The sequence below is a fragment of the Monoraphidium neglectum genome, assembly GCF_000611645.1.
Source record: "Monoraphidium neglectum strain SAG 48.87 unplaced genomic scaffold scaffold00428, whole genome shotgun sequence".
Taxonomy (NCBI): domain Eukaryota; kingdom Viridiplantae; phylum Chlorophyta; class Chlorophyceae; order Sphaeropleales; family Selenastraceae; genus Monoraphidium; species Monoraphidium neglectum.
The window spans coordinates 11,480-27,945 of record NW_014013200.1 but is presented as its reverse complement, the minus strand read 5'-3'; the positions used below and the strand labels follow the sequence as shown (position 1 = coordinate 27,945).

Below are 16,466 nucleotides of genomic sequence, written 5' to 3'. Positions count from 1 at the left end.
CGAAAACTGCGGCAAACGGCATTTGGCATTGGTTGGGCGGCGGTTGGCGGCAGTTGGCGGCAGATGGCTGGGGCTGGCAGCGGTGTTTTCGGGGGCCGCGGCGTGGGCGGCGGGGCGGCTGCTGCTCCGGGTTGACGAGGCCTGAGGCCATGCGGGCCGAAGGAGGGCGACAGGCGGCTGACGCCCGGCGGAGTGGGCGCGTGGCGCATGCGCCACACATGCGTGGGCGCTCCGCCTCAGGCGCGTGCGCGTTGCTGCGTCGCCGCGCGGCCCGCGGGGTTCATCTGGCTGAGGCGCCAGTCGGGAGGCGGCCGAGCGGGCGTCAGGGGGTTTGAGCTCACATTTAGGACAGCCTTGCGCTTGAAAAAAGCCAGGGCTGCGCGGTCATACACCCTGAGGTGGTGGGGTAAGGGGGGGGGAGACAAGGGGGTGACGCAGGGGAGTGAGTGGGTTCAGGGCAAAGGGCGAAGGGATGAGCAAGAGAGGGCAGCGGAGACGGGTGCCTGGACGAGGGGATTGTCGCAGTGGCAGGCACACAGGCCGTGCAGGGCGTGGGGCTGACGCTTACGGCGTTGGCAGCCGCCAAGGCACCTTGAAAGAGATAGTGCAGCCTGTGCCGTGGTAGGTGCAGGAAACCATGTGCCACGGCTGCACCCCTGCATGGCGCAGCCATACGCGCACATGCTGCATCGCGCCCTGGCCACCCCCAGGCTATTCATGACCAACGAGACCCACTGCATCTGAAGGGAGCCTATTGCACCGACGCCCTGCCAGAGGCAAAAACTACAAAGCATCGACCCCAGGTGGCGCGGCCCCCCAGGCGCACCTGGCAGCGTCCAACTCAGTGTCGTAGCTCCCCAGGTACAGCTGCTTGCCGCGGCCGCCAGGCTTGGCCGCCACGCCGTCGCTGCCCGCGGCCGGCGACGCGCCGTCCCAGATCTGACGCGGTGGGGGCGAGGGGCAACCGCGCAAGGTGCGCGCGCGTGCGTGTTGTGTGCATGCGAACACGTGCATGCGGGGCCGACCGAGGCCGTTGCTCAAGCATGACATGCAGAGCGCGCCTCTGCATGCCAACATTCCCCGGCCGCGCCGCCATGCAACGCCGCACCCGGCCCCGGCTCACGTGCGCCTCCCATCGTCCTGTGCGCCTGTGGCGCGTGACGCCTTTGTAGCTGCTTGTTGAAGGGCTGGCGTTCTTCCGCCGCTGCATGCGCTGCACCGCGCTCGGCGCCCTCGCCTTGCTGCCACGCGACTGCCGCGCCGTCACACGCCCCGGCGGCGCCGACGGGTCCGCGCCCGGCGGCGCGTCAGCCGCGACCGCGGCCGTTGCCGCACCGGCCGATGCGGCGGGAGTGGGCGGCGCGGTCCGGCTGGCGGCGACTGCCGTGACCTGCTGCATGAGGCCGGGGGGCAGCACCAGCGCACGCGCTCCAGGGTGTGCCGGCGGGAGCCCCGCGGTGACCGTGCTCGGCGGGGCCGACCGCACCGCCGCGGAGGGCCCCAGCAGGCGCTGCAGGGCCGTCGTGGCCGCCGACTGCATGAGCGCCGGCGACGGCGGGACGTTGGGCGGCGGCGGCAGCCAGTCGTTGGGGTCGGGCGGCGCCGCCGCGACCAGCGGCTGGTCCTCGGCCGCGGGCGCGTCCCCTTCGGCCGCGGCTGACTCGCCTCCAATCGCCAGTGCCCGCTTCTCCATGTCCTGCTGCCTCTGGTGTGTGTCTTCGGCCGCCGCGACGGCAGGCGTGGAGGGCGGCGCAGCGGCGGGGGCGGACGGCGCTGTCCGGCTGGCAGCGACGGCCGTGACCTGCTGCGTTGGGCTCGGCGGCAGCACCAGCGCCCGCGACCCCGGGGGCGACGGCAGCAGCCCAGCTGCGACCGTCCTCGGCGGGCCCAACTGCACCCTCGCAAAGGGCCCATACGGGGCCAACATCGCCACCGCAAAGGGCCCTTCCAGGGCCTGCGGGGCCCAGGCCTCAAGCTGCGTGAGCACCCAAGATGGCGGGACGTTGGGCGGCCGCGAGTAGACTGCTGGCGGGGACACCACACACACCTGTGAAGCTGCGCTGCTGGCCGTTTGGACGACAATACGCGCTTCAGCAGCCCGGGACAAGCGCAAAGAATCCATGGCCGCGCCCGAACCGTCCGTTGTTGGTTCATCGTCTGGCTCCTGCATGTGCTGGTGCTGGTGCTCCTCCTGCTGCTGCTGCTGCTCCTGCTCCTTCTCGCGCTCCACCCAAAGGCGCCATGGTTCCAACGAGCCTGGCCCCCATAGCTGTCGAGCGGCCATTTCATCCTCATCTGAAAAATTATACAATGGAAACTTTGACGCGTGGGCCTTGGCGCCGCCCTCAGCCGCCTCGGCCCCAAGCGAAGGGCTCGCGCCGGCCGCCGCGGCGCCGCCCTCCTCAGCGGCGGCGTCAAGGATCTGCATGATCTGGAAGTCCAGATCCACTAGTGAACGTTCTTGTGGGGGTGACTGCGGCGGCGACGGAAGCTGCAGCGACTGCGGCAGGGCACCCGCCGCAGGCGCGGGGGGTGCTGCGACCCCGTTTTCGTGCGCCGATGTTGGCAACGGGTCAGGCAGCGGCGACGCGAGCGCAGCCGTCGTGCTGGTCGGCGCCGCTGGGCTCTCGTCAACCTTCAGCCTTTTCGTTGTGCGCTCTGCCTCCGCCTCACCAGGGCCCCGCTTAGGTGCAGGTTCCGCCATGGCTGCACCCCGGGCCAGATGGTACGTGGGGAAGGACAGGGAAATGTCAAGGGTACCCAAGCATTAAGTGAGTGCTATTTTGACTTGTACAAAGACTTCGGGGTCCGCGGCCGGCGCGAACGCAAAGCCCGGTCGATGAAGTCTTGGTGCAATCTGGGCGGGAGCTGCGCCCGTGTGGGGCGCACGTAAATGATTTGGATTCTTCACAGTGACTAGAGGACACTACAGTGGTCGAGCGAGGGCCCTTGCGAGCCCTGGCACCTGACCGAGGTTCGACGCAGGCGGGTCGCGGGTGTCTGAAACGGCATTATGGGATACAAAACTATTCCACATGTAAGCGAGCTGTTGTGCAAGCATGGCAAACGCATAGGACGCGCGCCATCCTCGTTCTTTGCTGCTCTCATGCGAGGGCACAGCCGTAGAGCCAGCCGCAAAGAAGATGACTTTTCTTGAAAATCTCAGATTCTCTTGCAAAGTTTAGGCTGTCGCGCCGCAGATCTGGGGATGCGTATTTAGCAAAGGGCGGAGCACTCGGCTCAAGCAGCGCCAATGGAAGCACCAAACGGGATTTCAGTCCGCCCACAATTCGTTCACTGCCACGTGCACCGCGTAGTATCGCGTGGCCCATGGTCTGCACACACAAGGCCTCCACTCCACCAGCCTGCCTCGGCTGCGCGAGGTAGCTTTGGCACAGCGTTGCGCATTGGGCGGGCCAGCTATGTCATGTGCAAGAAGGTTGCGCAGGGCGTGGAAAAGGCTCTGATGAAAGGTTTGACCCAAGGGCATTGACCCTCAACACACACGAAGCTGGGAAATGCCATTTGTCCATTATTACAAGCGGAACGTTTGGTTTTGATAAGGTTGGGAGGTCATCAACAAGCGCAAGCTGAGTGTGCGACATGTGGGATGAGCGCCGCAAGTAAAGCGTGCCCCCCTGCGCGACAAAGGAGTTCAACACATTAAAGGCGACCCCTGCCTGTGAGGAGTTGACCGGCGGGCCAGGCCGAGCGCGCAAGGACGGCTGCACACAGTGGTGACATGGCGCAGCATGCTGCACACTCGCTGCCAAATTTACGAAAGTGGCGCCGCCAGAAATGGGACCAAACTTCTTCCCAGTGTCAAAGGCACCACTGACCAGGTGCGCCCGTGCGTGGGCGTTGCTGGGTGGCATGGGCAAGATAGACCACCAGCCCTCACAACAGCAGTCGGCAGTCAAGAGCCATCACACAGCTGCCTAGGTAATGCAGGGACAATGCGTGCACTTGTCGCAGGCTTTCGGCCCCGTAATGATGTGCGCTCCTGCCCGTTCGACATGCACCCCTGGGGTTGCAGTCTGCGGCGCACATAGGCGCACAAGAGCTGACAGGAATGCAGTGGCGCGTACGGTTGCGCGCACAACCACATACACGCACCCCAATTGACACGCAACCCGACGCGGCACACAGCGCCAAACAGGGCGCGTATTCACAGACAAGGGACCCAGAGATGTACGCGCCGCACCCCCGCAGGTGCAATGTATTGTAGATAGCATATAGTTATTTTCAGGTGCCCCAAGGCCAGATCAGGGCCTCATTGCGAACCCTGCCAACCACCGTCGCGTCCGCGTCACTTGTGCAACAGTGAATGCACGCACTGCAGGCGCGTCCCGCACGCGACAAAGCCCCGTTGTGCCAAAACGCCTCACCGCTCGGCTGCAGCTGCGCACGCCCGCCCAGGCGACAGGCACGGCGCACCCAGTGCATCGCCGGCGCCGAGCCGCACCCGCTTGGCGGCGCCCGCGTCGCTGCCGTCGCCGTCCGAGCCGCAGCCCCCGCGGCTGCCAACCCCGCCGCCGCCCCTAAAGCGCCTGGGCAGAGCGCCGCTGTACAGTGCAACACCGCCAGTGTGCACCGCGTAGAACGGGGCGCGGCTGGGGCGCTCCTGCTTACGCCGCTTGGCCTGCCTGCGCGCGCCAAACCCCGCAGATGGCAGCAGCGCCTGCTGCGCAGCGAGCCACTGCGACAAGTGGCCCAGATGCTGTTGCAGGCCGGCGGCGTCCGTGACCGCGCCGCCCGCGCCCATGACCACCCCTGCGCCCGCGCCCGCGCCGCCCGCAGCGGCGTTGGCGAGCTGCTGCTGCAACATCAGCACCTGCTGCTGCAGCGCCGCGGGGCCGTCCGCTGCGCCCTGCTGCACCCCGCCAGCAGCTGCAGCAGTCGCGGCCGCGTCCCACTCTTGCGCTTCCAGGAACACCCCGCTGCCCGACCCCCGCGGCCCCTTTGTGATGACCCTGCGCTTCCCCTGGCCCGCCTTGGCCGCAGCGGCCGACCCCGCCGGCGTCCCAGGCACCGCCGGCGGCGCGGGCGCGGTGCTCAGGTGCCACTCAAGCGTCGTTGGCCCGGCCAGGCGGTAGCCCACGGTCCTCGCGTCGAAGCTGCGCGCGAGGCGCAGCAGCGCGGGGTTGCGGACGTAGTAGATGACCTGCCGGCTGCCGCTGACCTGGCTCTTGCAGATGCTGCGGCCGACGGTCACGTCCACGGGCGTGCTGCGGGGTGTGCCGTCGACGACAAACTGCAGCTGCAGGTTCATGGGCCAGTTGCTGACAGCTGAGAAGCATATCTCCATGATGCGCTGCGCAAAGTTGACCTGGTCGCCGGCCGGCGGGGGGCGGGGCCGCTCCTGCAGTGGGAGGGGAAGTGTGCCGACAGGCGGGCAGGGTCGGTTGCGCAAACGGCGGGTGATTGCGGCGTGCCACGGCATGCAGTGCGGGCTGCTGCTGGAATCATGTGGGTGTGCTGTGTTCATGTCGAAAATGCAGTGTGCTGTGTTCATTTTGCAAGACTGGCAGACAAAAACAAGGTGCCTCGTAAATGCGCGTGGGTGTCTGGGGAGAGGGGTAAGACAAGGGACGTCGCGCTCGGTCGCACCACTGGGAAGAAGGTGCCCACGACGCCCGCAGGGATGGTGGTGACCCCTAGCTGGCCCACTCCCTGCTGCGCCGAGTAGTCGAGGCCCCCATCCGCCCTCGCTGCGGGATCGCAGCCGCCCGCCAGCGCCAGCTGCCGCTGGTACTGCTGCAGCTGCTGCAGCAGGTGCTGCTGCACGAGCGCCTCCTGAGCCGCGGCCGCTGCTGCGGCCGACGCAGCGGCCACTGCCGCTGCAGCGGCCGCGCTTTCTTCTGATTGCTTGCCGCTGCCCTCAATCGCAACGGACGCTGCTGCAGGCGCCAAGAACAGCGGTCCCACGGTCGCGACAGAACCCGCTGATGTGGCCGACGCCGGCCGACGTAGGCCACACGAGCTAGTGCCTGGCACCGGCTCGGGGCTGACGCCGCGGCTGGCCCCGCCGCGGGCCTTGGTGCGTCCGTCGCTGCCGCTGGGGGAGCTTGCGGCGTCGTCGAAGCTGCGCTCGTGGCCCTGCAGCTGGGGGTCAGACTCCTGGGGGGTGGCAGGCTCCGCCACGCCTGCCTCGTCGGCCTCCTGCTGCTGCTGCTGCTGCTGCTGCTGCTGCTGCTGCTGCTGCTCAGCCTGGGGCTCGTGCACAGGCAGCAGCTGCCCAGCCATGCACGCCGCATGCGATGAGTCAAGATCTGCCCATGAGACCTGGCTGACGTGTGGGCGCCCCGGGCGCGCCGGGCCCGTCACAGCTGCGGGCGAGGGGCTGGCGCTGGCGATAGCGATGTGCTGGGAAGTGGCCATATGCATCTTCACAGCAGCGGTGGCTGCTGCCGAGCCGTGCATGCACGTCCGATCGGAAGAACCCGAGGTCGGCGTGAAGCCCAGCCCTGATGAGCTCGCGCTGCCGGGGCCCAGTTCATGCTGGCCCGCGGGCAGCGCGATGTGATGTATACCGCCCTGCTTCATGAGAAAACGCCACGGCCTGCCCTGCAGGGCCGCCTTGCGAGCTCTGGAGGGAGCGCGGAGCACACACCCGGGAGGGCCTACAACGGCTGCAACAGTCGGAAGGTGGCACAGATGAAGGTCCAAATTAAAGTATGCTCATATATGACAGGCACGGTCGACACAGGGCGGTCTCCAGGAGCAGTGCGATATGACGGCACAAGCAGCGCGCCAGGTGGGGTTGGTAGGATCCTCACTAAAGCTATAGCAGTCTCATAGAATGTCGAGGACCGCCGGGAGTCGCCCGCCCTCAGCAAGAAATGCTGGAGCTCAGCGGACGAAGGTCCCGGGTGCTCGGCCGCATGCCGCGACGATGGTTGCATTGCAGTTGAGACAATATATGGTTTTCGTGGGGTGCTGTGGGACGCCACTTCCAGTCACCGTCCGAAAATCAAGCAAAGGATCTGCTGCCCGTCATTGTCAGAGAGACACTAGGCGCTATATGGTTGAATCGACGCAGAACATGAAGCGATGAGTTTGGCGTGCAGGGGGCCTGGCGCCCTGTGGCGCTGCAGGGCGGCGCCTCTTGCCCCCATGCCGAGTGCAGAGCGCCGGGGCAAGATCTGTGTGCAGTGCGCAGGGGCACCGTCTAGGGACTTCAAAGTGCCTGCCGGCAAGAGAGACATGCAGGTTTCAAGCATGACATGCCACATGATTAGGCCCAAGCGCGCCTGGCGTGGTACCCTCCACGTGCATTCCACAGTATTCGCCGTGTGTGTTTTCATGCATGCCTGCATGACCGCAAGCATGGCCACAATCGCACAGTGCTTCGGATTTTTTGCAAGAAAGGTGTCAGATTCTCACTCCAAACCTATAAGACCATTCTGTATGGGAGCCGGCTAGCACCTTCTGCCACTGTTGTAGTTGTCTGTTGTACTCATCATCTATGAATCAGCCGTGTTGACTGACGCCATTGGATCGACTGCAACCAACTGCATGGAGCGGATGAACCTAGTTTTGGATGGATGATAGGCCCAGTCGTAGCTGCCATCGCCTCGCCCCTGCGCGCATGCAGCAGCCTGTTGTGAGCACGAGTCTTCGACTGGGAAGCTCTTGCCTTGCCCGGGTGCTGGGGCGCAGCACGGCACGCTGTGGCTGTTTCAACGGCCTGCATGGCATGCGACAACCATGCTGGCATCCAACTCTTGTCACAAGGGGCCTCCAGTCAACAAAGCAGCCCCTGACAATCCAAAACTGAAGAGCAAGTGTGATATCCCTCCGTTCACCACCAGCATCACAGTCCAACTTGAAGGACGCACCCCCTGGCGGAAAGCGGCTGCGCCCAAATCCATCAGGCAGAGTCAGGATTGGGTGGGTGGCGGGCAGTGGGTTACTAGTCCGCCGACGTCTGCACACACACTATGCTGGTCTGTGGCCCACGGCCTGACGCTTCCTTGCGGCGCTTCTGCCGCCACCTGCACGACACATAAGTGCCGCCATCAAAAGCTGATCAGCTGACTTCAACCCGGTGTGTCTCTTCTACGTACAGTACAGCCTGGAGTGCCTGTTCCCAGACGGCTGCGTGATGTCCAGAGCCCTCGAACAGCAGGGATTGGCCACCCCGTGCACAGGTACTATGTGGTGTTGGGGTTTTGTCTAAGCCCACACCATTCTCGAAGTCCATAACGCGTGGCAGCGCAGCGCGACAGATCAAAGGTTGCCATGCTAGCCTGCATTGACCAGGTCAGCCATCCATGACGCACTCCGCACCATATTATAACAGATGGGACAAACCCATGCAATTCAAGGTGTAATGTCTGGCTGTGCTAATTGAAGTTGCAAAATTACGCACTCCGCTGCGTCGGAGCCGAGCCCCAGCAAACCTGCAGGTGACCAGAGACCACCTGATGGGAAGGATGGCGATCTAGAGTGAGCCCAGCACTTACTGCATCGCGGCGCCATGTGCTTGACTTCGTGATTTTCTGATTTTCGCCGCATTCTAGTGGGTCGGGGCTTCGTGTGTCCACGCGCGACCCGCACTGCTCACACGAGGGCCGTTCGGCGCTCCTTCCGTGCAAGTGAGTGTCAAACGCATCAAATCACATCCAAATTGTGGCTGCCTGGCAATTGGATGTGCCCTCGCGATCGCAGAACCGATTGATTGTCCGGGTCCCTGCAGTCAAGTTGGTCCCTAGATTCACGGTACAATGGCACTGAATTGCTTCATGGGTGGCGAACCACGCGACGTGGACGCACTGAAGCCGTGCCCGCTGCCGCCGCTCTGCGCAAGCTCTCTGTCCCTACGTGCGCTGCGCCACCCGCACGCTACCCATTGCACCAATCAGGCGCCCAGCAGCGCAGTGCCGACATGATGCAGACCCAGCGCCTGGCGGGCGCGTCCCAGCAGCGGGCGGCGCGCCCCAGTGCCCGGAGCAGCAGGAGCAGCAGCGATGGCCCGCGTCGCGCTGTCGTGGTGCGCGCGGCTGCGGGCGCAGACGCCGCGGAGCCTCTGCTGGTGCGTGCAGCCAGGGGAGAGGCGGTCGACCGGGCGCCCTGCTGGATGATGCGGCAGGCCGGCAGGTGCGCTGCAGGCCTGTGGTGGGCACCCACCGAGAGGCCGGCCAGCCGCTTTGCCCAGGGGGTCATGCGTGGGCGTTGTACGCGCTTGGGCGCGCCCTACGCTGTATTGTTCATTCACGTGGATGCAGCACGCGCACAACAAAATGACAACAACAAGCCGCTGCGGTCGCGGCCTGGAAGCCCCTTTGCCCGCATGACCAATACGTGTGCTGCCACCACTGATGTGCGTCCACGCCCCTCCCCTACGAGCACACGCACACGTGTATGAAATAAACACACGTGCATGCGCATATTCACACATGCATGCACACACACATGCATGCACACACACATGCGTGCGCGCAGGCACACACACGCACACACACACACACACACACAAATCGTGTACACGCACACACCATGCTTCCCTCTCCTCTCACCCACATGAATGCATACACGCGCGCACACATACCCAGGTACCAGGCGGCGTACCGCGAGCTGGCCCTGAAGCACCCCTCCTTCCGCGCCCGCAGCGAAACGACAGAGCTGATTGTGGACATCTCGCTGCAGGTGACGAGGACGCCAGTGGCTTTATGGTGTTTTGACTGGCGGGTGGCGTCGCTGTCCTTGCGCAACAGCTGGCTGTGCACCCATAGTGGTGCCTCGCGCTGGACGTGCGGGGCCGGGGCAGCTGCACTTGCGTGTGCTTGTGTGGGTTGCCAGTGCCAAAAAGCCCAGCAGCTGGAGGGGGGGGGGCAGAGGGGCGCAGTGGCGCGCCAGCCAGCCCCGCGACAGGGCGGACGCGGCGTGGCAGCGGTGATGGCCGCAGGGGCGGCCGCAGAGGCTACGCCGACGGCGGCAAAAAGTGCAGCTGCTGTGGCGCGGCCGGCACCCCACGCCTATCCCATGACCTCCTCCCAACCCGTGCCTACCCCGCACCCCCCGCCTCCCCGGCCCCGCCTGCAACCCGCCCTGCGCAGCCGTTCCGCAGCTTCCGCCCTGACGGCGTGATCCTATTCAGCGACATCCTCACGCCGCTGCCCGGCATCGGCATCCCCTTTGAGATCGACGATAACAAGGGGCCCCTCATCGACAACCCCATTCGCTCCATGGAGCAGGCGAGCACCCCGCCGGCCGCGCGCCGCAGCTGGCGATGGGAGCGCGCCGGGCGCGGGCGCGGCTTGGGCAGGTTCCATCAGCAGCCCGGGTCGGGCGCCTGGGAGCGTCTCGGCACTGGAGTCTGGCATCTGCACCCGCGTGCCCTCCTCACGACCGACATGCATGGCCTCACATCCACACACACACATTTCACCGCGCCCACACCACTCCGCACCCCACCCTTCGGTGCGCGCCGCGCCCCCGCAGCTGTCCCAGCTCCACGCCCTCGACCTGTCGAAGCTGACGTTTGTGGGGGACGCGCTGGGGCAGCTACGCGCGGAGGTCGGCGGCGCGGCGGCGGTGCTGGGCTTTGTGGGGTCCCCCTGGACCCTGGCCACGTACCTGGTCGAGGTGCGCGCGTGCACGCGCGCGCGCGCGTGTGTGTGTGTTGTGTTGTGTGTGTGTGTGTGTGTGTGTGTGTGTGTGTGTGTGTGTGTGTGTGTGTGTGTGTGTGGATGTGCGCATGTAGAGGAGCAGTGTTTCTGTCAACTTTTGCTTGGGGGATTGGTGGCCTTAAATGTGGTGGTGATTTGTGGCCCTGTGCCTTGGAGATGCGTTGAGGACTGCATTCGAGGGGGATTGCATCTCAGAGAGATTAGCAACAGTCGCGCCGGGGCTCGCGGTCGGCGCCGCTCCCCCGCCCGGGCATCTCATCCACCGCTGCTCAGCCCCTGCAACCCATCCATCCACTGACCCTGCTGCGGCCCCGGCTCAAACGCAGTCACTCGTACACACACACACACACACACACACACACACACACGCACGCACGCACGCACGTGCACACACACGCACGTGCACACACACGCACATGCACGCACACGCACACGCACACGCACGCACGCACGCAGGCTCGCACGCACACGCGCGCACGCGCACACACACACACACACACACACACACACACACACACACATACACCCACATTCTCTCTCTCTCTCTCACACCGGGCCTTCAGGGTGCCAGCAGCAGCCTGTACAAGACAATCAAGTCCATGGCCTACAGCAACCCCGCGCTGCTGGACGGCATGCTGTCGCGCCTGGCTGACGCCATGGCCGAGTACATGTGCTACCAGATCGAGGCCGGAGCGCAGGTGGGTGGGGGTGACCGGCCCACCGACGACGCCTGTGGTTGATGCAGCTTGCCTGCTTGGCCCAGGCACTCTGTTTTTTCCTGTCCGAGGCTGGTCCACAGGGATTGGCAGCGGTCGTCGGGCAAGCCCGTGGTTGTCGGGCGGCGGCTGTGAATCCAGGAACTGGCAGGGGGGGCTCGATTTTGGGTGGGGGGCGTCAGTGCCCGCGCTAGCTGCTCCTGGAGACGTGGCCCACCCAAGCGTCAATGCTGGCAGCCTGGACAGTGCCCAAGCTTCAACACTTGATGCGCGCGGCGCGTGAAGCGCCGCGATGGCTGCTCAAGTCCCCCTCGGCGGCGCCGCCTTCGAGTGCTCTGTCCGGCCGCGGAGCACGACTTTTCTCCCTGCTCCTCCCTCCCCCCGCTCCCCCCAGGCCGTCCAGGTGTTTGACAGCTGGGGCGGGCAGCTGCCGCCCCGCGACTGGGACCGCTGGTCCGGCCCCTACCTCACGCGCATGATCGCGACCGTCAAGGCCCGCCACCCGCGCGTGCCCCTCACGCTCTACGCCAACGGCAGCGGCGGCCTGCTCGAGCGCATGGGCGGCACCGGCGCTGACGTCATCGGGCTGGACTGGACCGTCGACATGGCGGACGCGAGGCGGCGGCTGGGTGACGTCAGCGTGCAGGGCAACGTCGACCCGACCGTGCTGTTTGCCGAGCGCGGCGCGATCGAGGCGGCCGTGCGGGACTGCCTACTGAAGGCCGGCCCCCGCGGCCACATCCTCAACCTCGGCCACGGCGTGCTGGTCGGGACGCCCGAGGAGGCGGTGGCGCACATGTTTGAGCTGTCCAAGACAATCAAGTACGCAGATCTGGCCGAGCAGGTGCGGCAGGCCAAGCAGCCCGCGCTGGTCTGAGCACTGGCATTTCCAGCGGCGGCCGGGCCGGCCAGGCGCAGGGCGCCGGCGGGACAGTGCGGGGGAGCATGCGGAGAAGGCGTGCGGCGGCCGGGCGTCCTGTGCGCGCAAGCGCGGCGCATCTGTCCCTGCCGGTGTGTGGCATCAGTCGGGAGCGGCGGCCGCGGAGGGCCGCGCGGCTGGATGGATTGCTGGCCTTGCTGATGTGAGCCGCGCGTTTGCAGTTCATTCCTGAAATCTTGTTGGCTGGTTTGTGACATGGTTGGTGACAGTAAGGCGGCGAGAGGGTAGAGATCGACCGAGCCGCCGCAGACGCCCCAGGGTCGCTGCGTTGACGACGCGCCCGCGCGCTCGTGTAACGACACTCGCACTGCTGGCGCTGCGGCCGGAGTACGCTCTGTGGGGTGGAAAGCCGCGGGAGGCCGCATTGTGCGTCACAGGACACCACGCCTCCACTGTCATCAGTGTGTAGTGCGTAACAGCAAAAACGCCACTGCGGCGCTTGTGATGTCAGCAGCCGGTGCAGACCGGGACGCTAACAGCCCGTGCAGCCGCGGGTGCAGACCCGGGCTGCGTTGGCTTGGACTGCGTGTCGTGACGTGCCCGCAGGAAACTCACAATTGAGTGCGTCTTTCAATGTGAGCGCTCGCTGCCCAGTGGACCGTCGCAGCAGTCACCCCAGTCTCTAGCTGAGAAAGACTGGAGGACATTACACGGAGGCTCACATGCCCTGGACACCTGCGCGCCTCGCTCCCCAAGTTGGTCAAAGCCAGAGAGACGGACAACCAGGCCACCGCATTACGTACTTGACACACAGAAGGCCAGCAACCGCTCGAGCAGGGATTTTGTATTGCAATGTGCGGGTGTGCACCTGCTTCTGGACACAGGCCTGTCACACAGTGCGTGTTTCGCCGCGCGCTGCGGCCACCTGGCCAGCAACTGAGGGCTGCCGCCACCTGGTCAAGCTGCACACACACCACCACGCCGCCGCCACTGCCTGTGCCCCTCCCAGGCGGCACGTTGGCACGCGCGGACTTGTCAGGGCCATTGAGCACAGCTGCACTGGCGGGGCATGGGTGCGCAGGGAGCCTCAGCCTCCACACTGGCTTGGTGCATGTTGGGACCCGCCAGGTCATCCACAATTGGAATTCAAACTGCTTGCAAATTTGCGTAATATGCAAACTGCAGGCCCCCCCCCCCCCGCGCCCCGCTGGCGCTGCCTCCGCTCTGCTCAGGTAGGCGCGTTTGCGCAGAGGGCGGACAGCCACCAAGCTCAAAGTAAGGGCAGGAAGGGCACGGGACGCGGGATGCTTAGTGTGATTGACCAAGCCAACGTGCTGATCGTGAGAAATTGTGTCACAAAGGACACGAGGTTGGTGAGGGAATGAGTGCTGCTTGCTTTGTGGCCATGCGGGTACGTGGCATTGCTGTTGTGGCAATCTGTACTTGTGCAAGCACCAGAAGCCTGGGCTGCTCCAGCGGGCGATCGCCACACCCTGAAACATTATTGCACAAATCATGTCAACCTGGGCGGCTCCAGCGTGCGACCACGCGATCCTGTCACAATGTTTTGCTACCAAACAAAAGCATTGACACCTCCGCTGAACTCTTTTGGCCACGGCTACCATACGGACGGTACCCAGGCCAGTGTACCGCAACTTATCGTGACTCGCTGCAAGGGCGGCGGCGGCTTCGTGCGCTGTTCGGCGGCCTTCAGCCGCTGCGTGCGCTCGTCTGCAGGGCATTGATATGATTTTGCATTGCATCTTGCGACAGCTCACATGTACCCGGGAGGCTTCTGGGCAAAGCGTTCAAACACCTGACCTGGTCGGTACTGTCAGCTATCTAAAGCTCCAACTGCATGGGCAGTGCCATGCGGCGGCGGCGCAGCCCTTCACTTACCGTAGCGAGTCGGAACAAGAGGATAGTATGAATTTGATATCAGCCTGGACGATTCTGGGTTTTGAACCGGAGGAGGACGCGCCCCGCGCAAACGCGAGATCATTCGGGCCGTGGCAAGCGGACGGGGAGGGGCCGTGGCAAGCGGACTGCCGCATCGATCAACGCTGCGGAGGTTGCAGGCGCGGATGGGCAGAATGGGGGGCACGACGCGGCGCGGTGCGACAGCGCTGCGGCGAAGCCGCTGCCAAAGCACAAGGGCGTCGCCCGTGCCAGGTGCGTCTGCCATGACTGTGCAGCACCCTTCATCACTGCGCATGCGCAGTTTCGTTATCTGGGGCGGTGGCAATGACAAATACGATCAGCAGCCAATCTTTGCAGCATTGCGCTTCAGCCATGCGCACGCACCAACCGCATCCCCTTCACTCCCTTGCCCCTTCACCGCGCGCAGCATCACCAACAAGCTGTGTGCGGAGCTTGGCGCGAGCCACAAGGTCAAAAAGCCATGGACTTTGCAAAAAGAAGGGCCAGCCAGCAGCGCACGTGGCAGGTGGGTGTGAAGGTGGATATGGGTGCATTCTCCGCTGTGGATGATGCAGCCGTCCTTGCTGCCGGCAGCAGCCGGCTGGGGCGGCTGGCGCAAATGTGGGGCTGGTCAGGAAATTGTGCTTGTGCGTTGCCATCTCAACGTAGACAAGCGTCATGCTCACACGCAAGCGCACACAACCGCCCCCCCTTCTCGCACCCGATTTGTCATGCCCCTCCTGGCGCTGCAGTGGTGGTGCAGGCAGGGCTATGACGGCGAGCTGCGCGCTCAGCCGTACGAACCCGACCTCTCAAAGGGCAACGCGCTGGAGACGCTGGCGCTGTTCTGGACCTGGTGAAGGGCAACTTTCCCGGCTGGCATCACTGGAAGAATAGACAAGGCTGGTGAGCGGCGCACGAGCGGCCCGTCGCTTGGGTTGGGGCCGCCTCGCTCCCCCAGGCGTGCTGCTCTGCAGGCGTGAGGGAAGATTGTGGCCCGCGGCTGCGGCCTTGAGATGGATGCGGCTGCGGGTGAAGGGCTGAGGCTGGGCATCGAGCACCCGGGCCGCCACGGGCGAGCCCCATGCCGGAGTCGCATCGTACGCACCTCCCATCGCACGCCTATTAGCCAAGGCTGGCTCCCATTGTTTGTGATTGAGTTGTCGCCGCATGTTGCTTTGATCAGGCGGCCGGGTGTGGCGAACCATCTCGCTTCTCGGCTTCAAGCACTGATGTCACAGCGATGTCAAAGCCGCTGCTCACAGCCGTCCCTCCCTGTGCCCTGCCGCCATGCGCCCCCAACGCTGCGCCAGGTCGACGCGATGCTGACTCAGAAGTACAGGGGCGACCACATCCTGGCCAAAGAAACGGCCCCCGTGGCGCTGCTGACCAACGATCACGACCACGCCGCCCCCAAGAAGCTGGCCGAGAGCGAGGCACTGCCCAACAACGGGGAGGCCGCAGGTGGCTGCACGGGCCTGGCTTGATAGGCCGAGGTTGCTGATCATCATGCCTACCCTATGGGTTGGTTCGCCACCCTCATGGCGCCGCGTAAAAGGCTGCAATGTGCTGTGTGTGTGTGCTGAATCGCTGCTGCGCAAGGCATTACATGTGCTAATGTGAGCCCCCGCCTTGTCGACATGGCTGCCTCAACCTCAAGGCCGGCACGGTGGACGACATGCTGAGCACCAGGCAGCTGGCGGCGCTGATGCTCGTGATGCTGGGCTCCGCTGCCGCGACGGCTGCCCGGGAGACGTGGATGGCCCTGTGGATGGCGGCGACCATCACGCGCGGCGACGACGCCCCCGTCGGGTGTTCCTGGCTGACCTCCTGGCCCCCGTCTGCATCATCGTCATTGGTGAGGTGCTCGGCCGGGGCCGGGCGGGCAAGTGTCCTTGAAGCCACCTGCCTGGCACCCCTGCCACAACCTCTTCGTGCGTCGGACACGATAGAGACGCGAGGGAAGCCCAGGCCCCTCCATCACTCTCCCACCCCCCCTTGGTCCCGGCTGCGGCCTGTGTTCTGCCAACAACACCATAAGCACCCCGGATCAGAGAATTGCACGTGCACGCTCACACATACATGCAGGCGCACGTGTGCGTCCACCTGCCCCCCCCCCAAAACGCACACAACACCCCCACTCCCATCCCTGCCCACCAGGCCCCTGCACGTGCTACCTGCTGTCGGCGGTCTTGCGCGGTGGCAAGCGGCAGTTTGGGGGCAAGGTCGCGCATGTGGGGCCCGTTTGCCACTGCCAGCCGCTGTCGTGTCGCCACGGCGCTCTTGGCCGCCACCCGGTGCAGCGTGTCACGATCG

General features: G+C 65.1%; 4 protein-coding genes across 4 annotated transcripts; 2 read left to right on the top strand and 2 right to left on the bottom strand.

The window, feature by feature from the left end:
* Positions 1–236: 236 nt before the first annotated feature.
* On the bottom strand, positions 237–1,693 carry MNEG_3413 (AP2-like ethylene-responsive transcription factor; the record flags this gene model as incomplete). The annotated part of the gene is made up of 3 exons (XM_014048116.1): positions 237–393; positions 827–939; positions 1,124–1,693. The coding sequence occupies 3 exons, from the start codon at positions 1,691–1,693 to the stop codon at positions 237–239; spliced, it is 840 nt and encodes a 279-aa protein (XP_013903570.1).
* A 2,691-nt stretch (positions 1,694–4,384) lies between these two features.
* MNEG_3412 (hypothetical protein) lies at positions 4,385–6,246 on the bottom strand (the record flags this gene model as incomplete). Its single annotated transcript, XM_014048115.1, has 2 exons — positions 4,385–5,362; positions 5,611–6,246. 2 exons carry the CDS (start codon positions 6,244–6,246, stop codon positions 4,385–4,387), a joined length of 1,614 nt encoding a protein of 537 aa, XP_013903569.1.
* A 2,644-nt stretch (positions 6,247–8,890) lies between these two features.
* On the top strand, positions 8,891–12,227 carry MNEG_3411 (uroporphyrinogen decarboxylase; the record flags this gene model as incomplete). The annotated part of the gene is made up of 6 exons (XM_014048114.1): positions 8,891–9,102; positions 9,558–9,651; positions 10,062–10,319; positions 10,447–10,590; positions 11,198–11,332; positions 11,745–12,227. 6 exons carry the CDS (start codon positions 8,891–8,893, stop codon positions 12,225–12,227), a joined length of 1,326 nt encoding a protein of 441 aa, XP_013903568.1.
* A 2,404-nt stretch (positions 12,228–14,631) lies between these two features.
* Positions 14,632–15,637, top strand: MNEG_3410 (hypothetical protein; the record flags this gene model as incomplete). Its single annotated transcript, XM_014048113.1, has 2 exons — positions 14,632–14,676; positions 15,464–15,637. The coding sequence occupies 2 exons, from the start codon at positions 14,632–14,634 to the stop codon at positions 15,635–15,637; spliced, it is 219 nt and encodes a 72-aa protein (XP_013903567.1).
* Between the last annotated feature and the right edge of the window lie 829 nt (positions 15,638–16,466).